At 40.3% G+C, this 21,465-nt stretch overlaps 1 protein-coding gene across 1 annotated transcript in view; it reads right to left on the reverse strand.

Moving 5' to 3' along the window:
* LOC125902534 (vasoactive intestinal polypeptide receptor 1-like) overlaps positions 1-21,465 on the reverse strand; it is a 47,003-nt gene that overhangs the window by 22,822 nt on the left and 2,716 nt on the right. The window contains exon 3 of the mRNA XM_049598978.1: positions 660-767. Coding sequence (XP_049454935.1) covers positions 660-767 — 108 coding nt within the window. The remainder of the gene's footprint in view (positions 1-659; positions 768-21,465) is intronic.

Genomic DNA, 21,465 nt, shown 5'->3' on the forward strand with positions numbered 1-21,465 from the left:
AGAGTACAAACAGTCCCACATTTTTTATTTACGTCTCTGTGTCTTTCAACTGGAAGATAAAGGCTCCCACATTTTAAAAATTAACTAGCTGTCCTATAAACACTATTTTACAGATGCAAATGATTAATAATTGATTGCAATGTGTACTTATTACACAACACTTCATTGTGCTGACTGCTATTAATGCTAAATATGAGACTTATTAACAACACAACTTTTATTCTCACGACTGTATTATTGTTACTTCAGAGTCTGTCTCTCTTGGCGTCTTCATCTCTCTGGAAACACAAATCTCTCAACAGCCCAGGAGCAACTCAGACTGTGATGTCAACCCCGCAGACAAGATTTCACGTCATTTCTTCTGCCAGAAACCTCCCAGAGCATGTATATGTATATATATATATATATATATGTGTATATATTCTTGCCAACAAACATACATGAATAATTCATACTGTGCTCCTCCATCAGAGAAACTCTGACTGCATTAGTGCTGCAGATTATACAGAACAGACAAACATACTAGTGGTGGAGCAACAGTGCACCAGCAGAGAATTGGACTTCCACATTACCCTCTGTATTTTAACTGTTTTATTGATTATATGACTGGAATGTTGGTATTTTTGTTCACTGAGATTTAAATCAACATGGAAACCAACCTTGATTGCTGGAGAAATGCTGGAAGACATCAGAACATGACACATTGACCACCTGCCCGACTTCAGCTCTCAGCCAGCAGCCAATCTCATCCCACTCTGTATTACATCCTAGAGAGACACAGACAGAAGGAGCAGCAGGGTCAGTTAATAATAATAAATAGTAATAATGATGATAAACTTTATTTATGCAGCAAAGTTACAATGTTCTTTACATGGTTAAACCAGGATTAAAACATCTCAGGGCTGCAATCAGGCAAATAAAATCACATAAATTAAAAAAAAAAATACAAAAATAAAATGGAATAAAATCCCAAAATTGATACATATAGGCGGAACGGTGGTGTGGTGGTTAGCACTGTTGCCTCACAGCGAGGGGGTTCCTGGTTTGATCCCAGGAGGGAGCCCTTCTGTGTGGAGTTTGCATGTTCTCCCTGTGTCAGTGTGGGTTTTCTCCGGCTTCCTCCCACAGTCCAAATACATGCTGGTTAATTGGTGACTCTAAATTGTCCGTAGGTGTGAATGTGAGTGTGAATGGTTGTCTGGCTCTATGTGTCAGCCCTGCGATAGTCTGTCCAAGGTGTACTCTGCCTCTCGCCCAGTGTCAGCTGGGATAGGCTCCAGCCGCCCCCACAACCAACAAGAGGATAAGCGGTTATGAAATTGGATGGATGGATGGATGATATATATAAGTTAAAACAATAATAATAGTAATAAAACACATAAAACATGTTGGAAAGAAAACAGTGTGCTAGCATTATCAAAGAAAAAAGATACGTTTCAAGAGGTGATTTAAGAGATGTCACTGATTCTGCAATAAGTGTGTTTCCATCCACCTCCTTCTTCTTCTTTCATAAAGACAAAACAGTTTTCACACTGGCTTAAGTGAAGAAGTTGACGTATCAATTAAAGCAAGATGCAACAGGATGCAACTGAAACAGACCTAATTCGTTCTCATTAATAACTCGTCAAATACTGCCGCTTTGCCAGTGATTTCGTCATCAGACACTTGGGTGGTGTGAGTTTATAACACCACCCAGGGTTGGTGAATGTTGAGCCAAACTACAGTATGATGTTTTTTTCTAAACCTAATCACATGCTTTTATTGCACAAGGAAATAGACATATACAAAGTGTTTTACCAGCGTTGCAAGACTGTTTGCATCTAATGAGCAGAAACTGTACAGATTAATGTGAAAACAGAAGTGTATTTTGAAGAGACGCAATACATGTAACAAGCGTAAACTGACATGGCATCCCAGACTGCCAGCACCAGGCGCAGGAGGGTACCTAACATGTCATATGTAGATGTGAAACTCCACTGACCAAGCTGGGATATTGGATGAGTTGGGAGAGCCTGGTCTCACTACAAAGTCGTCAAAATCGGGCACTTGGGCAGTGACTTGTGGCGTCAGAAACCAACGAAAAAGGGCGTCCTTTAACATCAGCCTGATACAAAGCCGGTTGCCGTTATAGTTCAATGGCGCCAAGCAGCGTCAGGGGGAAACGCAGCGTGACAAGGACGAAAGTTAAGGCAGCGAAAGTCGTTCGTGGTCCAACAAACACCAAGTTATACCCAAGAAAGTGGTGTTAGCGTCCTGAAAGATTCTGAAGCCAGACCCTGTTCTTTTTTCCTAAACCCAACCATGTGTTTTTGTTGTTGAAGGGTTAGCTGAAGGTCAACTGGCAGTGTTGTACCAACGTAGTGCATTTATTTTGAAAGAGACTGTATGTAAACGTTAAATTTCCTGTGAAAACAAAAGTGTGTTTTGAAAGAACTTGACACGGTGTCCAAGAACGTCAACAACCAACGCACCCAGGGTACCTTGCACGACGTATGTGGACGTGAGAAGTCCATGACCAAATGTCAATATGTGACGAGGATGGAGTGAGAATGTGTTGATTGGGATGAGAACATGTTGAAGATTTGTGTGAAACAATGACGAGATTGTAACCTTCCTCAAATTCATACGAAACAACATGAATGCAACATTTCCATCAAGTTACATCTACATTGTTTTAATTAGTTTGAGGTTTGACTGGTCCTTTTAATTGCGTCATCTCATTGCAGCATCCGTTTTTACAACAGTTTAACGGCACCTGACTGGAGAGTTAGCTTTTATCTCGATGCATTCAACTCAGCAGTGGAACTAACAGCAGTGGATGGAAACGCACATTCATTTGCATTTTCTTTGGCAGATCTTATCTTGATGTATTATATGTGTCTGTTAAGATTTGGGACTGAGAATCACATCACAGCTGAGAGACTTGTCTCTACCATCAGTATCTGTTACCAACATCTGCACCGACAACTAAGCACCCTCTGAAGTCATCGTGATTTTGATCAGACAGACAAGTCCTTCTTCAAAGCAGACATCTATATGCCTTCAGGCTTTGTTTAGGGTAACGTCACTTCCCTGAGCACATACAAACATGTCAGGAGACCTGATATCTGGCCTCATTTCAGTCTCTACAAAGCGTGGATATGGATCAATTGTTATTCCGATGACCTTTCAGTTTTTTCCAGATATTTGTGTTTTTTCCTCCCAGCAGCTCTACCCATACACAGCAGACACTCAATGGTGGTGAGGGAGTGATACCACACAGGGGAAAAAAGTAACAATAAAAATTTCCATGACCTGTTTTCAAAATTCTTGGGTTTGACTTCTTTCATATTGAGTTCCTGCAGAGTTCATGGTTTCTGTCAGTCCTGTGTCATCACATTAATATCAGTTGAGTAGTTCCGTCTGCTGGACTGAATCTGCCTCGCAGCTTTCTTCAGAAGGCAACACAAAAACGATAGACATCCAGTTCACTCTGTTCTTCAGGGGCCAGACTGTGAAGCCTGGAAAGTCCTGAAATACTTTTCTGTTTTCTGAAATGTTGTCTTTGGATAGGGCTGTTGATCTGCCTGTCGGTGGTCTACTTTACACAAATATCTCAACAATTATTTCCAGGCAACACAGTCTCACTTCCACCTCACATATCGACATTTGGTCATGGACTTTCACGTCCAGATACAATGTGCAAGGTACCCTGGGTGTGTTGGTTGTTGACGTTCTGGAATGCCTTGTCAAGTTCTGCCTGTTACATGCATTGTCTTCTTTCAAAATTTTATTGTTTACATACACTTTCAAAATAAATGCCCAACATTGATACAGCACTGTGGAATTATGTATTTTTCCCTTCAACAACAAACGCATGTGGTTGGTTTTAGGCTATAGAGACACTTAGTTGAGTTTAGGCAACAAAAGCATGTGGTTAGGTTTAGGAAAAAAGAACAGGGTTTGGTGTTACAATTTTACAGGACACAAACATAGCTCTCCCGGGTGAAATTTGATGTTTGTTGGACCCTTCTACTCTTAACTTTCATTGCTATACTGTTACGTTTCCTCGTGACGCTGCTGGGCATCGTTAAACTATAACAGCGACCAGCCGTGTATCATGCCAACGCTGGTGTGTGACGCCCCAGGTCACTGCCCAAGCACGCCCAAGCCACGCATATCACGTGAAACAGCGGAACCGTAGCTTTCCGACAAGACAAAGCACTTGTCGGTAGTCCAATGTTTTCACAGCGAAAAAACATGATATATTTACACTAAAATTATGTATAACAGAGCTTTTATACAGCTCGGCACACACATTACTCTTGGATGGATTACTCGCGAATGCAGGCTCGCACAGAAATGCCACGCATATCACATGAAAGCGCAGGACCAGAGCTTTCCAGTGATACCACACACATCATTGTGCTGTCATCCCATCATGCTATAAATCCAGATCTATTTTCTACAAAATAAAAACCTGACTAATTTCTTTACAGCCCATTATACAGATCTTGTTATCAGTCATTTCATATAGTGAGGAATATCGTATCTTACCACGTCTTAGGCTTGTGTGTGTTTCTCCCTGTCTATCCACATTTGTAGTCCGGCTTTCAAGATGCAGATATCTCCATATTGTCCAGTTGACACTTCATCAAACTTTGTATGACAAAACCAGCGCACTTTGCGCACCCAGACAACTATAGCCTAATTATGTCAACAAGAAAACAGAATTTTTTTTTACTGCAAACAAAGTGGCAGTATTATCTTGGAGGACATCATTGCACTTGGTTGACTATTTTTCTATGATCTTAGATGTAAATATTGCATGTTTCTTTCAGATAAAACACATTTTTGACTTGTGAATGAGTCAATGGAATTTCTTGCAATAATGAAAAAATACTGGCAATCATGTCCGCCTGGCACAAACCACATGTTTTGGACAGCTGTGAAGTGACAGTCCCACCATCATGGTTCTTATATTGCCAGATTCCAGAGAGTCTCCCCTCTTCATATATGGTAGAATATGTCTTCTTCCAACTTCCTATGGTGAGATACATGTAAAAATGTAAGAATTTAGTCACACGGATTTGTTTTTTTCATTGATATAAAAATTAATATAAAATACAGGCACATAGGGACATACAATGATGGCAAATCTGGATAGCCCAGATTGTCCTGAAAACAAGATATAGCATGTGTATGTAGCCTTTATAATGACTGGGATATGAGCTTAAAAGTAAAGGCAGTAAAAATACCCCAAAAAAAGGCTAGGGCCCATAGGGTTAAACTGCACTTCTACTCTTCACTCGTGTTTAATTTTGAGACAATAATCTACTTTTTACTTCACTACATTTGCCATTTATACCTTTGTTACCGGTCTGCTGTAAATGCAGGGAGTGAGTATAGAGGGGAAGAGGGCGTGAGGAGCAAGGCTACTGATGCCAAGTTTCAAGCTGCCTGAAAGAAAAAGAAGCAGGGCTGCCCCTGACCAAATTGGGGCCCTAAGCGAAATTTTATTTGGAGACCCCCATCCCAAATGCATCATAGGTACAAAATGACCGTACAACAACTTGCCATTTAACTTGACAACCTTTGCTGGCAATAACAAATGTACTGTAGATACAGTAGTTTGGCTGTATGAGTCAAATAAAATAAAAAAAAATCAACCTGAAATAAATAAATAAATATTAAATAAAAATAACTTCAAACTGAAATAAATAAATAAACAAATCTGAGTCACAAATAGCCATCAATTACTCATCAAAAGAAATTAACTTCCACCACCTCAATCCCCCACCCTTGATTAAACACTGAAAATAAAATAAAAGAGGGAGACAGGTTTTTCCTATGTAATCTTATTTTGTTATATTTCTCCCTCTCCCCTCTCTGGAGGCGTGCGATCTCCCTCAGCCCTCCGCCTCTCCCACCTTAATTAAACACTGAAAACAGAAATAAAATACAGAGACATTTTTTTCTATTTTCATCTCATTTAGCTATATTTCTCCTTCTACCCTCTTTGGGAGCATCCGACCTCCCGGCCCCGCACATACCCCTGAGGCTTGGGTCTCCCCCTCCGTGGATCCCGCCCGCCCTGCCTTCCCCGCACATACTCCTGAGGCTCTTTTGGACGACATGTCGGCAACTCTTCACCTGCTGCAGCTCTGCAAGTGCCTGCCAGCACACCCCTCTTATTGTTCAGATGCCAAGTGCTGTCAATCATTGCAGCGACGCATGGGCGGTCAGGTCTCTTCTCCTTCCTCGAGCTGATTCTACGCGCGCCTCACGGCATGTGCGCATCCATTGCGCATATGCGCAAATGCGTCCCCTCGCGCAAAATGTGGCCCCCCCATGGAAGATGAGGCCCTACGCACAGCGCGTGTTCTGCGTTTAGGGAGGGGTGGCCCTGAAAAGAAGCACCACCTGTCTTCTGACCATGATGCCATGATGACGAAGCAAAACCAAAGCAAGAGACAAACGACAATCCCTGACCACAACACTGATTATACCAAAAGACATCCCTTAAGTGATGAAGTGCTTGCTGTGCTTCCCTAAAAAAAGTGAGATCTCAGCTTAAAATCTCTTCTAACTTCTGCAAGCACATTGGAGTAAGTTATACATACTGTAGGGGAAAATGTAGCTTGCTAGCCATATTCATTTTTCATGTGTAACAACACATCGATATTGCTGCACTGGCACACGCACCCTTAAGAATAATAAAATGGATTGTATTTTGAGTAATTTATTAACCAAGTACTTTTTTTACTTTTACTCAAGTCATTTTTATGGGAGTAAATGTACTTCATTTGAATATAAATTTTTCAGTATGCTTCACAGACTGTCATCGAATTTAGTATAAACATTTGGGGTTCCCAGAGGATGAATCCTAATCACTTTGATGAGGTTGACATTTGTGGTTTTGAGTGAAATCTCTTGACAACTATTGGGTGCACTGCCATGAAATTAGTTTCAGACATTAAGGTCTTCCTCAGGGATGAACTACAAAACTAATGACACTGAGCATCAGCTGTACCTTCTGTTCAGTGCTATTCAAGTGGCAACCTTTGAATGGTCACTTGAGGCTGGCTCCAGAAGTCAGTCAATCCCTATTGACCTCCATGTTAAAATGCCCAAACTTGATGGCAGAAATAACCATATTTACAGACCGGTACAAAATACTAGTCTCTTTAGCTAATTGCAACATTCATAACAACTGTAAGGGGAACGATTTTTTTATATATATAACTCAGCCATTTACATTTTCTTAAGGCTTGAAGTTACACATACGGGCGGGCTGCTTTGAGTGACAGGCTGTCTACTGATAGTGTTCCTCGGCTTCTCAGTCAGATCTACCCTTTGCTCCTCCGTAGCTCCAGCCTCTCACCCAAATATGGTCACTTCTGGCTTAAAAAAAACAAGATGGCGACGGACAAAGTGCCAAACTCAAGGCTTCAAAATAAGAGTCCACAAACCAATGGGTGATATCACAGTGACTACATCTATTATCTTTACAGACTATGGTACTAATGAGCAAATGCTAGCATGCTAATATGCTAAACTCAGATGTTGAGCCTGGTAAAGAACAACACTGCTGCTCCTCAGCTCTTGTTTGAAATGTTTTGTGTTTTCTGAAAGTGTCCTGGAATTTTTCCACATCAAAACAATCCCTGTGTGATCAAAAGAATATTCTTTGCTTATAATGAGGAGCAGCCATGCATTCACATAGGCAGCTTAAAAACACAATTGCTTTGCTTGCAGTATAGCATCATTATTGTGTGCATGTAAATGTATCCAAATATCATTACAAGGAAAGGAAGATTCACTGCTTTCCAATGCGTCAGTCAAATTCCTCAGCTTCAAGTCTAGCTCTATGCATTTCAAAATGTCCTGCAAAGGAATGATGAGTTTCTCACAGCATCACAGACTCCCTGCTGTTACTTTCATTGGGAAGAGGCTCGAAACATTTCAGCCCACCTCCGGCGTTTCATTGGCATCAATCCACCCACACCAACCGCAGAGACTACAGTATCTTAAAGTGACCTATACTTCATCTCTTGTAACCAGAAGAGGATATTTCCATTAACCCTGGCCTGATAGATCTATAACAGCTGACAGGTCTTACCTTGTACTTGCCTCGGCTTGTTTCTGTAAATGAACTGAAGAACAAACCTTTTACTTTATGTCACACATGCTCAAGTTTTTCCTACATCTGTCCAGATTTTGAATAAACCTGGGATTACTTCCTTGGACTAACTTGCATATCATAGCAGACATGGTCTCAGGAGGGGAAGTAACAGGTGAATATATATTAAAAATGTTAAACATTGTGATTAACGTGGTGTGTGGTGCTCCAAATACCTGCAGCCATTTCCATCCACAGTAAATGTCAACCACATGATGATTTTTATTTATTTTATTTTTTTTTAAAGGCATCACAAAGAATTTCTTTCATTCTTCCCCAAGGCTGAAGTCAAACCAGAATAAATGTCAAATACATTTTCTGTCCTGTGAAAAAAGTTTCAACTCCTCAGGCGTTCTAAGTTTTGAGGAACATAGAAGTGTTTCAAAGGGCCGGGAGTGATTTCTGACTGAAACATAAACACAGTCTGAGTAAATGTAAAATTAGTATTCTTACTTTCCTCTCAGCAGGATCCGTGGTCGGTGAGCCACATCTTTTGCCGCGGCTGTCATTTGCTTCATTCACATATTTCACATTTTCTCTACTGGAGTGTGGCAAAAGGAAAGTATAATGTGATCAAAGAACAGTGCGCGACAGAAATGAATCATTACTCCAGTAATGGCACTTGGTGTAATATTTAAACCCCTTTTGATGTATATTTGATTGAGGTGTCGTGACTCATGGAGGGTGACTTCACCATTAAGATTTCTGTCTTGACAAAACTAGAGTTTGCAGCCACACTAACAGGTAATGCACCAAAGGCACTGCTTTCCATAGAGCCATGCTGAGGAGGTGTTACTGTTAATGTAACACAGTTTGGGTCATAAGACCTTCAAAGTGTGTTTCTTTAATAACCTATCCTTAAAAATAAATCAAGGAGTCTGATTAATTTGAGCCCTCCACTGTGGCTGTTGACACTAACCTGAGACAGAGTGGTGACTTAATCTGTCTGGGTGTAATATCAATTTTTTTTCTCCTTGCCTTATTTCATTTGTACAAAGCCAGCATAATCTGTTATCAGTCTTTCTCCTGTATCTCACCAAAAAAGAAAAAAAAACAGACTACCATCCAGTCAAGTGGTGTCAGTAATGTCACCTCCAGTGTAACTCTGGGAAACATTAGTGTGCAATTATTTACAGAGGCCCCAGGAGTTTTATGATTCACGTCAGCGTCTCCTGTTCTGCTGTCAGGCTGCGTCCGACTGATATTCCTGAAGTTGATCCAGGAGGAGCAGAGGGATTGTGTCAAAATGCACTTTCAGATCTCAGGTCTGTCATTTCATTGACTGTTAGCTCAATGAGTTGTTGTCTCAGGGGTGGTGCTATGAATTGTGGTGCTTTATCACAGCAGGTAGCTCATGTGCACCACAACTTAAAGTGGAAATAGACAAGTTACTTTGCTTTATCATTATAAAGTAAATGTTTTTTTCTGTCACTATGCAGCTCTGTCTATCTCCTGGGAAAATGAAGGCTCAACCAATGTGCCACCAAAACAGGAAGAGGATGGTGCTTTTGTTTTCCAAGGTAGCTATTGGTAGCTTACCCCAGTTACTAAAGAGTATCAGTTCAAGGTCTTTGCAGCTACTATCCCCAGTAGTGGAAATGGTGGACAGTGGAACAACCGGGGTAACTGCAGAAAACCAAATGCAGTGTGTCCTGTGTTGTTGGTTTTTGCTCAGCTCTGAGAATATAGGGGAGCGCTCCGGTTGTCTTTGCGATCTACCATTAAAAGGGGAAAGTTAAAAAGTTGTCTGTTTCCAATTTAATACTTTAAAAAAAACTTTATATTTTACTTTACACTGCTTTATTTATGGGATTTTTGCTCACCTGTAAAAAATTATGTAGTTTATACTTAAATTTACCATTCATGAGTCAAATTATGTGAATAATTTTCTGCATGTTTTCTATAAAATAGATTTAATTGCTGCAAAACTTGATTTTTTAAAAGACGTCTGTTATACATATAATATTGACTCCCTTTCCACTTTCAAATCACATCTGAAAACTCACCTTTTCAAGCTGGCATATTCAGTCTGATTTAAAGATGACACACAAATTAAGACTTACACTGATGATGACTTTCTAATAATAATTTTATACCTGATTTGAACATTGATGATTTTTGAAGATAGTCATTTTATTAACTTTCATTGTATATTACAGAATTGTTTGATTTAGTGATCTATGGATACATTGCTGCTGTGTCTTATAAGGTGCATTATAATCATTATTATTATGATTATATCCTCCTATACCCAGCCAACATTTGTATGTGATGCCTATGTGGGTAGTACATGAGCTGAAAAATGGGCCATCTATAGGATTTGCCATGGGTTCCGTAATGGCCCCATGCCAATTGCCCCCATGGGTGGTTTTACCCAGGTGGGCTCAAGATAAGATGCCCATTTTACACACTCAGTTCCCAGGAAGCCGTAGCATAACCTATGCACAGCCCACTTGGGTAAACCCACCCATGTGGGCAGTTGGCATGGAGGCATTATGGAACCCATGGACAATCCCATATGTGGCCCATTTATCAACACATTTATGAACCACATGGTCAACATAAAAATGTTGACTGGGTAGGTTTAACGCTACTAAAACAATTTATGTGTCAAATGTGATTCTTTGCACTGTAGATTGCTGCATTTAATTGTTCTTATTGATGATGATGATTAGCCTGCATTTATTAAGTTTCAAAAGTAATTCAAGTAAGAAATAGACATGAATTGTATATGTCTGCTATTGTGTACATTCCAAACTCCACTAATACATATGTCAAATACATGTGTTAATGTTCAGTGTTTGAATGTACGAAAGCTCATCACTTACATTTTGTGATCATCATGAGTTATATGGCCTAATGCATTAATATCTATGGAGATCCATACAGTCCCATTGTATTTATGGCAAAGCATCTGTATGCTGATTATGGCTGCATGTTCAGTTTAATCATGTGTGTAACATTTGTTTGGCATTAAAGCCTGTAATGCAAATGTGTTTTAAACCCACTGATTTCCACTGCTTCCAAAACTCAGCGAACACATGCAGGTAAATTGGTGTTTAAAAGCTACCCAGAAGGTGTGCCAATCAGCATCAACAGTCAGTCCACAATGTACCCTGTCATTTTCTTCAGCGAATACTTCTCTAGTTTTTAACTACTTTACTCAGTTTTTTAAATGTTTTTTGAACTTTTGCATCTGTCTTCGGTTTATTATTCAGCTATTTGTATGGCAAGTGACATATAAGTAAAGAAAGCTATTATTGTAAGTATCACTAATTAACTGTTTCGCTTGGACACATCTCTCATTATATTCTACTTGGCTCAGCTTGGCTTCAGTGTGCACCAAAAAATAAAAACTTGACAAATTGTGTTTCTGCTTGTCTCACGGATGCTATATCATATCTTAGAAAATAAATTATTTGTCTTGGGGGAGCCAAAGCAGTGTGAAATTAAAGCATAAAATATTTACACACCACAAAAGTCATTTTTTGGAAAAACAGATCTTGCTGTCTTGGAAAGTTTGTAACCTAATAGACAAGTTTAACAGAAAACATTTGGAGATATTAAAGAAGAAATGGAAGCACATACATAATCCATCAGTTCCTTGACCATTCACACTGGCTTACAAGAAAACTTGAATTGAATATCACCTTTTCTTTTTGATAAAAGTCAAGTATCTGCTGTGTACAAGGTTGATCCCTGTCATATTTAAAGGGCTAATTTGAAACTCTTGGTACACTAAGCCAGCTAAATATAAAGATGCATTTTTTCCCCCTCTCTGCTGTTGGCTTTCATCCACACTAAGCCACAATTAATCACATCCAAAAAACAATGCTTTTCAAATCACCCCCCTGTCAAGTGCATCTAAAATCCATTGTGGATAAGACGATTAAGACAGGCAGTAAAGTACAGGCCTTAAAATAAAGGATGTGGTTGCAATCTTGCTGTTAAACTCTCTGCTGGGGTTTAAAGGAAGAGGTACAGTGTCTTCATAAAGTGATTAAACAACTGTGCTGAAGTAATTGGTATCAAGGATTAAGAGATTTTATTCTCCAACACTGTGGTTTCTTAATGCCAGAATTGGATGTTGTGGCCTATAAATTTGAGATTTGGTGAGAAGGGAGGCATCCTCTTAAGCAAATTGTATGCGGGAGGATCGTCTTCAGGTTTACACAGATGGGTTTAATCCTACTAGAAAAACACAAGGCGTCTATTTAAGAAAGGACACAGCTTTTATGTGGTATTTCAGTTTTCATGGCACAGGCGGTGACACATTTATGGGCGGAACAAACAAAACCAAACAGCGATGTTGTTTGTACAGACCAAGCTCAGCTGCAGAGCTGATGGCATTTGAAAACAGAAAAGCTGAAGACCTGATTTAATTACTGAACTTCTGGTGTTGCTCATAAAACTACCCAGCAGATGAAGTCATTAAAAGTTAGAAAGTTGTTGCTACATCAAAAAGGTCTGATGTTATGTCATGTACAGTAGTGCTGCATTATTTGCCATCACCTGACACCTGAAGCACACACACACCATGCTCTGGACCAGTGGTGTAGTGGTAGTTGATGAGGCGGGTGTACTACTAGGTAGATAGGTAGGTTACCGATGAGGAAGCGGGCATACTCTCCTATATATTATAATGGCTGTTTTGCTGATAGGTGGGTATACTGTCACTGGATAGAAAAAGAAATGGGTATACACAGTATACCTGAGTACACCCTCCACTACACCACTGCTCTGGACAGACATAACAGAGGCAGGAAAAATATCTGCTTCTCTGGAGAGCTGATGCACACTGACACATTAGGACAGTGTATCCTGACATAATGACAGTATGTGGGCTCACATAGAAAATGATGGATGTGGGTGTCTTGAAGTGCAGCCTGTGCCGGTTAGTTTTGGATGGTTTGTCTTCCAATTTGTTGTTTGACATGAGCAATATTGAATTAGGTTCGGATACAAAGACCATGCCTCGATCTCATCCATTTCTGCACTAAAAGTATATAAGCACACCTTCAAAGCTTCCTTCCCTTTTGACTCTGTTCTCACATCCCTACCCACTGTTTGTCTTTTCTTTATGCTGTTATATCTCCTTTTTCTCTGTCTCTCCACAGAATACAGGAATCACCAGGGGGCTCTATCCGTGGCGGAGCAGGCGAAAAGACGACTCCCCCACTCTGTCTCAACTTCCCTGGTGCCATCCCGCCCTCCCCCCTTCAGTCTACACCAGACTGCAACCCTGATTTCTCCCATCATCCCTCCCCACCCCACTTTCCTTCCTTGCCCTCTCTTACATGCCCTTATTCGCCCACCCTGCAACCATCATCCTTTCATCCTACATGGTTTTAGGGGGTTGTTTGTTTTTAACTATGCCACTCTTGCCTGTCATTGACACAATTGGCAGCTTTTATTGTCATCGAGGACCACAGTGGAAATAAGCCTTTGGGCTTGGTCTTTGTTTATGGTCGTAACCATCTACTCTGCCTGAAAAAAAAAAGGACGCAGAATATGAACCTGTTTACACCTGGTGTTAACATGCATTCCTGTAATCCAAATAAAAGTGGACAACCAAGACACATCGCCTTTCACTCTTGTATCTATTAAGCATCTCAAGCAGACCACTTGTGGTCAGATTTCGTTAATGCCTTCGTCTCCTATGCTAAAAAGTCAGATGTATAGTAAGCATAGTTTTTATGTCCACACCCTTGCTACCTGCTCACTAGAATGCTTGCTGGTCACGTTAGCGGCTATGCTGGTAGGGCTGGAGATATCGCTGTCAGCAGAATTTAACACGTCTTCCTCCATTGGGCAAAACGATGTCCCACATTAACGATATTGTAGTCCTTGTCTGGGACGTATAAAGACATATTAGCATTTACACTACAAAAAAATGTGGTCAAATGGGTCCCAGACCACCTCAGCATGCTGTTTAAGTGAACATGTGCTTCTTGGTGGTTGTTTACACTTGTATTTACTGCTGTCTATTTGTGATCTGATTGCCTGGGATGCATGTTAATACCAGGATGAAACAGGCTCAGTGATGATTTAACTTTTTGGCAATGTTGGCCTGTGGGTCCGTTGATTAGTTAGTCCAACAGTCTGGTCCAGACTGAAACAACTAGTGGACAGATTGCCATGAGATATGCTGCATGTATTCAAATTCCCCTCCTGAAGATTAGACTTTTAATTTAGTGCCATCATCTGGTGAAATTATCCCTATACTTTGGTTTATGACTGAATACCTTCAAAACTATTCAAAAGCATTCCCATCAGCCTCAGCTGTGCTTTGCGTTTGATATAATTTTAGCAAATATTAGCATGCTAACATGCTAATTAGGGTGGTGAAAATAGTTAACATTACACATGCTAAATATCCCCCCGCCCCCTCCAACTGTCTGACATCAGAGGGGTCTGTGTCCCACAGTTTGTGTAACTTCGCTCAGCAATTAGCCAGCTGTGCGAAGATGAGAAAGTAAATAAGGTTTAAATTTCTTTCTTTTTTTCATTTGTTACTTACATACTTTTTATGTGTACAAGGTATGAATGTCATCCCGGAGAGATGGTGTGAAAATGTTATCCCCATATATTGCACCCCATGAATGGCGTTGTCACATTAAGTGCTAAATGTAAAGTTACATAGGTTGGGATTCGGAAAGTACAGTTACATACGTTAGGGTTAAAGAAACATGACAACGTACCTTAAAATAACTCATAGGACACAAACACTGGTCTCCTGGGGGAAAGACCTGTGTTTGTTTGACCAGTCAACCACCCTGATCTACCTCATTATGCAGACTTTTACTCTTTATAGTAGCCTACTTCCTTCTTTAATCCAGTCACGTGATTGCAGCCTTCCCGATTTGTGTGGGTTAATATTACATGGGTTATACACAAATTATGATGCATTGCTTTTCGTAGGTATGCGTACAGTTTATGAGAACAGCCTGCACTGTGTGATCATGTCGATGTTAGCTTCCTCACAGAGCTCTTGACTCTTCACTTTGTTTCTTATTGTTTTGGTGTTTCTATTTACACAGATGTTTCAGGAAACTTTCTGAAAATGCTGTTGTAGACACAAATCTTCTGTACAGGTCAGCTCTTTTAGACTGTGTCTGAACCAAAGTTGAGGTTGTTTACTTCAAGCTGTTTGTTGGATTGCTTTTACAGAATAGCTGGCTTGCAAGTGTGAATGAAAGTTTTACTGACTGTCAAGTGGTGGAATAATATTCCCAAAAGGGAGTTCCCACTCCGAGATGCTTAAATTCAGATCTCTAGATGTGAGTCATACAGACACTGAGAGTGATGTGACAACTGCGATGTGCTGATTATGAAGAGATTTCATTTTTAGCCTGAGATTAGGAGGAAAAGAAAGAAAGAGGCACGATCATACAGTATGACCTATGTTAAGAGAAACACTTACACTTGTAACAAAAGCCACCATGAGTGCAGCAAAAAAACATGAATTATGGAAATAATGTTACAGTGTGACAGACATCTTTGTGTTTGTGCTTAATCACAAGAGGGGGTTTTAACTATCACGTGGAGGACAACATAATGTTCCTTGATGAACTGTCAGAGTTCACAATTAACACCAAAGTCAAGAGGTTGATGACTACTTTCAAAGATTTCCTTTCAGATCAATCATGAGGTTTTGTCTCCCACTGAGCAGGGCTCTATTCTTGGCTCTTCATCAACAGGCAGCTCTGGAGGAAGCTATACATTAAGCCACTTGAGTATCACCTCATTTAGGATTAACAATGACATTTGAAATTACTTTGAGTGTTTCCAGAGCACCACTGAGAGAAGAATTACATCAGGCATGTCCAAAGTCCGGCCTGGGGTCCGATTGTAGCCCGCCGACACCTTTTAAATGGCCCTCACCTTGTCTTTCAAAATATAGTACTCCCCCCTAACATTGGTTAATCAACTTTGTTTCCTCCATACACCTCATGACAGCAGGACAATCATAGCTTGTAGGCAGGAGATAGTAAACAAGCAAACAAACAAAGAATGTAGTGTAAAGTCGACAACCACGGCTGCCAGTGTCAGGAGTGTTGAAAAGCTGAATACACTTTCAGTGGAAGATGAAATTGTTGCGTTTTGTCTCATTTTCATGGGATTTTTTGTTCACAATAACCCAAAAAGCAGCTGGCCTCCAGGTACTTTGACATTATCTAATCTGGCCCCCATTCAAAAAAGTTTGGACACCCTTGAACTACATCTGGCATATCAATTCTCAATTAATTTATTAAGCAGCATGCATCCAATTGACTTCTCAGTGGGATTTAAATTTTTATGCCCCATTAAAACAGCTTTGCATTCAGTCTATTTCCAAGCCAAAACATGTCTATGTGTAGCTGTGAAAAATCCATGTAAACCTTCAGCATTTTTATCTTACTTGAACGTTGATGAATTACAAAATTAACACATAATCAAGCTTCTGTAGGGCTGAAACAGTTAGTCGATTAGTCAATTTGTTAATCAAAAGATAGTTATACTTTATTATAAACTGTACATAGGGCAGGTTAATGTAAAATGTCACCATCTGCAAAAGGGTGTATATCTGATACTTAGTCAGGAATCTTTATAAACCATAGGTTAGTTGTGAAACGCAAACGGGGAAGAAGACCTTGAGAGTAATTTTGAAGAGGTGAAATGGGAAGCACTGTGTACTGGTAGTCACTGGTAGTTCACTTTTAACACTTGACCTTAAATTACACAATACAGTCTTGTTCATAGAATATACTATACCCCTGATAGGCAGCACAGATAAAGCCTCAGTACTCCCAGTTCTGCCTGAACTGCAAAACTGGGTCTGCCTTTGCCTAAATTCATAATGGACCTCTATGCTCAGTGTGCTTAACAACATCACAGGGATAACCATCCCTGCAAAACTAAGTGTAACCCTAATGGGTGACACAGCTGTGATAAAACTCAGTTAAACAAGCTCAGATTTATTAGACCAGCTTTTATCACAGCCAAGAAATGTACAGCCATCCAGTGTAGAGATGAACAACCTGAAGGGAAAGTCTGAGTTTAAAAGATCTGGGGTGGTTTCCTAACCTTTCTGGAGACAGAGTCTACAATATAGTAGCCTGCTCCCAAATAAGAATTGAACTGACTGTCATGTGTCAGACATGTTTGTTATAGCTGTTTTTTCCCTCACTATCACCCTCTTTCAACTAAATCTATACACAAGGGTTGTTTCTCTGTTTCCTGTTCTGTTTTTATTTATTTATTTTTCTTTGAATAGGTAAAAATTAGTAGCTGAACGTGAAGGGGTTGGTGGGTGGTCATAGCTATATGTGGGTGATGTGGGGGTGGACTGATCGGGCATCTATGTGATTATATTAAGTTATATTATAAGTTGCTGCATTATGCAGTCTTTGGGTTGTTATATTACAAAATCAAAAAAGCCAATCAGATCAGATCATAGTCTACAGCCAGCCCTGCTTTGAACTAAATGCTTATGTCTGCATTCTAACACGCTGTTGTGCAGGTATAATGTTTACCATGTTCACCATCTTAGTTTAGCATGTTAGCATTCTAAACACAAACACACACTAAACACAAATTGCAGCTGAGGCTGATGGGAATGTGTTGCAGGTATTGGACAAATTAAAATACTGACTCGATGATGATGGCACTATATGAAAAGTCAGAGGATCAACTAAATTACAGCAATTAATTTTGAGGAGGTAACGAATGTCTGGACCACATTTTATGTCAATTCATCCAACAGTTACTGAGTTATGTCAGTGTGGACCAAAGTGGTGGACTGACTGACCAACAAATCAAAATTTCTATCCGCAGAGCCACACCACTTGGCTCAAAAAAAAGAGCCAGATATTTGCTGTTCCAGGATCTCAAACGTGACACTTTTCTGTTTTTCTCTATTTGATGCCATTATAAGTGAATATCTTTGAGTTTTGGACTGTTGGACAGACAAACAAGCTCTCAAAACTTCTGCAGATTTTTTTCTTACCTTTTTAATTGACTTTGTATGTACTGAAAGATTAATTTAAAAAAGAATCAACAGGTAAACTGATAATTGTTAGCTGCAACCCTAAAGCAAAGCCACTGCATCAAGGATGACGACAGTAAGTGGCTGATTTTTGGCCAATGGCAACAGGCTTTACAGCGGTACGCAGCACATGATGTCTACTTGGGCTCATTACCACCAGGAGTCAGTCATTGGTGATGAGTGACACCATTTCACAAAGGTGACATTTCAACTCAGCGTGACTCTCTAACTCTGCATGATCACATGTCACCTGCATGGTTGGCGTCATACTGATGGACACACAAACACACCTACTTTGACAGTGAAATTCTTCAGCAGACATTTATCTGCATAATGAGCAGCGCATGACAACTTTGCACCAAAGTGTTGTGTTGCTGCAGCGTTCGCAGTCTTCAGGGGAAATTAAGATCAAATTAGAAACGTTAAAGTTCATCACTCTCACCGAGGGGAGTTGCCAGAGTGTTGTTGTTCTGGGGCAGCTTCTGATGAAGTGGAGAAGAGCTCGGCTTCAGTGACGCAGCTCGATATGGAAACACGCAGTGCGGCCCTCTGGGAGATGCCAGGTTCATTAGTATGTAATAAAGTCAACAAGTCAGATCGGGAGGACAAGCAGGTGAAGCCTCACCAGGAGCAAGAACAGGTGTCAGTGTAATGAAGATTACATAGTGTAATAACATCGTGTCCATGCACATTAGAGATTTGAGTCAGTCTCTGTATTCTCAGTCTTTTCAAAATAAAATAAGAAACTTAAGTGATCCCACATAAGGACGGGGTGTCACGCAGTTGGGTGCAATAACCTCGCTTTTAAGACACAACGTCCCGTACACAGAAAATTAAAAGAAAATAGTCAAAAGGGAAGAGTCTCTACGCCACCACGCACTGAAAGTGAGTAATATGTGATGATTGGAGAGGGGTTACTTTCGTATCAGTCTTTATATTGTTGCACCGTGTAACTTTAAGTAAAAGAAGCAATAGCACAGCATAAAAATACTCAATTACAAGTAAAAGTTCTTCCTCTAAAATATTTTAAGAGTACATAAGTAGTAGCAACAAAATCTATAGTACTAAAAGTAAAAGTACTCATTCTTCAAAACTCAGACTGGCTCCACCCTCCACCCAGGGCTGTTTCAAGACACTCTGGGGGCCCCAGGCAAGAGGCACCTTGCAGAGAGAAATGTGAACGGTTCGTTTCTCCTCTGACACATCACATACCTGTGTGCCGCCACGGCTCGGCTGTTCAGGTATTTCTGGGCAGTCATGAAATCAACAAAGAGGAAATTATTGGACCTGGAGCTGGACTTCTCCGTCGCCAGTAAGCCCTTATCTTGCACCATATTTGACAGGAATATGGCGTCTGTGACCCCCACTTGCACAAAACTATTTTTAGTCGCAAATGCGAGTAAAATGCTCGCACTGTAGAGCTCTGTGGAAAACAAATCACTGTAGCATATATAAACAAATCTAACCTACATGTAAAAAGAAATAAATAGTAACTTTCACTGCTTAAAGATACTCAATAGCTCAGCTAATACCTGACATGTCACTGGATACAAACCACCGCAGCAGCATATTGAGTGCCAGGTGGCCAGCGCGCGCCGTTATTGGACGGCGCATGGACACTCTCCCTCTTGCTTATCCCACAGTAGTGGTACCATGAGGTGCCGTAGTACTACAGTACTCCAACAACGCTAGTGCAGGTGGCAACCAATCATGCGGGACAAGGTCTCAATTTGCATGACGCATGAAAAGAGACAGAAATGCTGTGCAGTCCCACACAATGCGGGACGTCTGGTCACCCTGCTTCCACTGCCACTCGCAAGCAGCAGCTAGTAGGGGGCCCCATTAGGAGGGATTCCAGCGTGTTGTCGTTGTTGCAGTGTCTATAGGGGTTCCATCATATTGTCATTGATATGGACCAATGTCAGTCGTCTCTGGGGGCCCCTTCTAGCTCGGGGCCCTAGGCAATTGCCTAGTTTGTCTGTCCGGTTGCGACGGCCCTGCCTCCACCCCACCTGCATCACCTGCACTCCTGACGAGACCACTCCCTCTAGATTATAAAACTCCACCCCTCAAGCCTGTGACTCTCTTTTTCCCTCCAAACATGCCAGGTAGAACAAAGAGAGGACCAATGTAAGTGGACTTTTCACTTTTATAATGTTGTACTTTATTAATCATGTATGTATTATTAATAGTTAACAGATTGTTTTGTGTTCACTGTTCTACGTTTAAATTGTTGTCACGAGAAGAAACAAGAGTAATACTGTGGTGGATGCATTGATGATGTAAGTTAAATCATGTCTAATTTACTGTCTAACATTATAACATTGTCTTTTCATATTCCTTGTTATAGAAAAAAACCATCCAACAACCACTATTGAGCTGTTCAACTACCTTATCTGCAATAAAACATTGACACAGCTCCCTGGATCCTGCGTGTTTGAATGTGCACCCCATCATCACTTGTTCTGCATAACTTTATATTATTATTTATGCATAAATATGTACGCAATACTTTGATGTTGTTGCAGTTGTTTGAGCTGTGGCTAATTTTAACTGTTTTGTCTGCTGTTTAAAACAATGCATCAGATTTCATAGGATCGTGTGTTTTTAAGGATGGATGGATGATGTAAAGGAGGATAAAGTATTTTAAAAAAGCTACTGAAATGTAGTGGGGGTATAAAGTAGCATAAAATGAAAATACTGGACGACTGCACGAATACTCCACTGCACTAAATACACACTACACTTACTTATCTTATCTATAAGCATCTGTTTTGCACTTCTTTTTGATATGACAGTGTAATTTTCCAGCATGGGATCGCTTATTTTTATCCTATCTAACATCAGAGTGTTCATGTTATCAGTTCAGCTACAACATGTGCATGCTTTAAGAGATGCTGGAGTTTTCTGTGTGTGGAAATAACATGTCATACAGAAATTATGGCCATATTTAAACAAACATGTGTTGCATTGTGCTGTATCTGTTTGGTAAAATGTTCTTGTTATACACATCAAGTCTTTTCCTGCTGCTATTTCTATTGCAGTTAAAGGCAGTTAGCCTTTCACCACCCACTGATCCACCTCCAATACACTGGCGCTGCATGTAAAACTTTGCTAGTCTGCTATTAGAAGTTAGATGAATATCCACACCTAATATATTTATTTAAAGATTTTGACTCCTGTCATTTTGGTTAAATAATCACCATAATCAATGAATCTTTTTAGGCCTTTTTCAAGCAAATATGTCAAACATTCACTGGCTCCAGCTGCCCAAATG

Source organism: Epinephelus fuscoguttatus, linkage group LG15, assembly GCF_011397635.1.
Source record: "Epinephelus fuscoguttatus linkage group LG15, E.fuscoguttatus.final_Chr_v1".
Taxonomy (NCBI): domain Eukaryota; kingdom Metazoa; phylum Chordata; class Actinopteri; order Perciformes; family Serranidae; genus Epinephelus; species Epinephelus fuscoguttatus.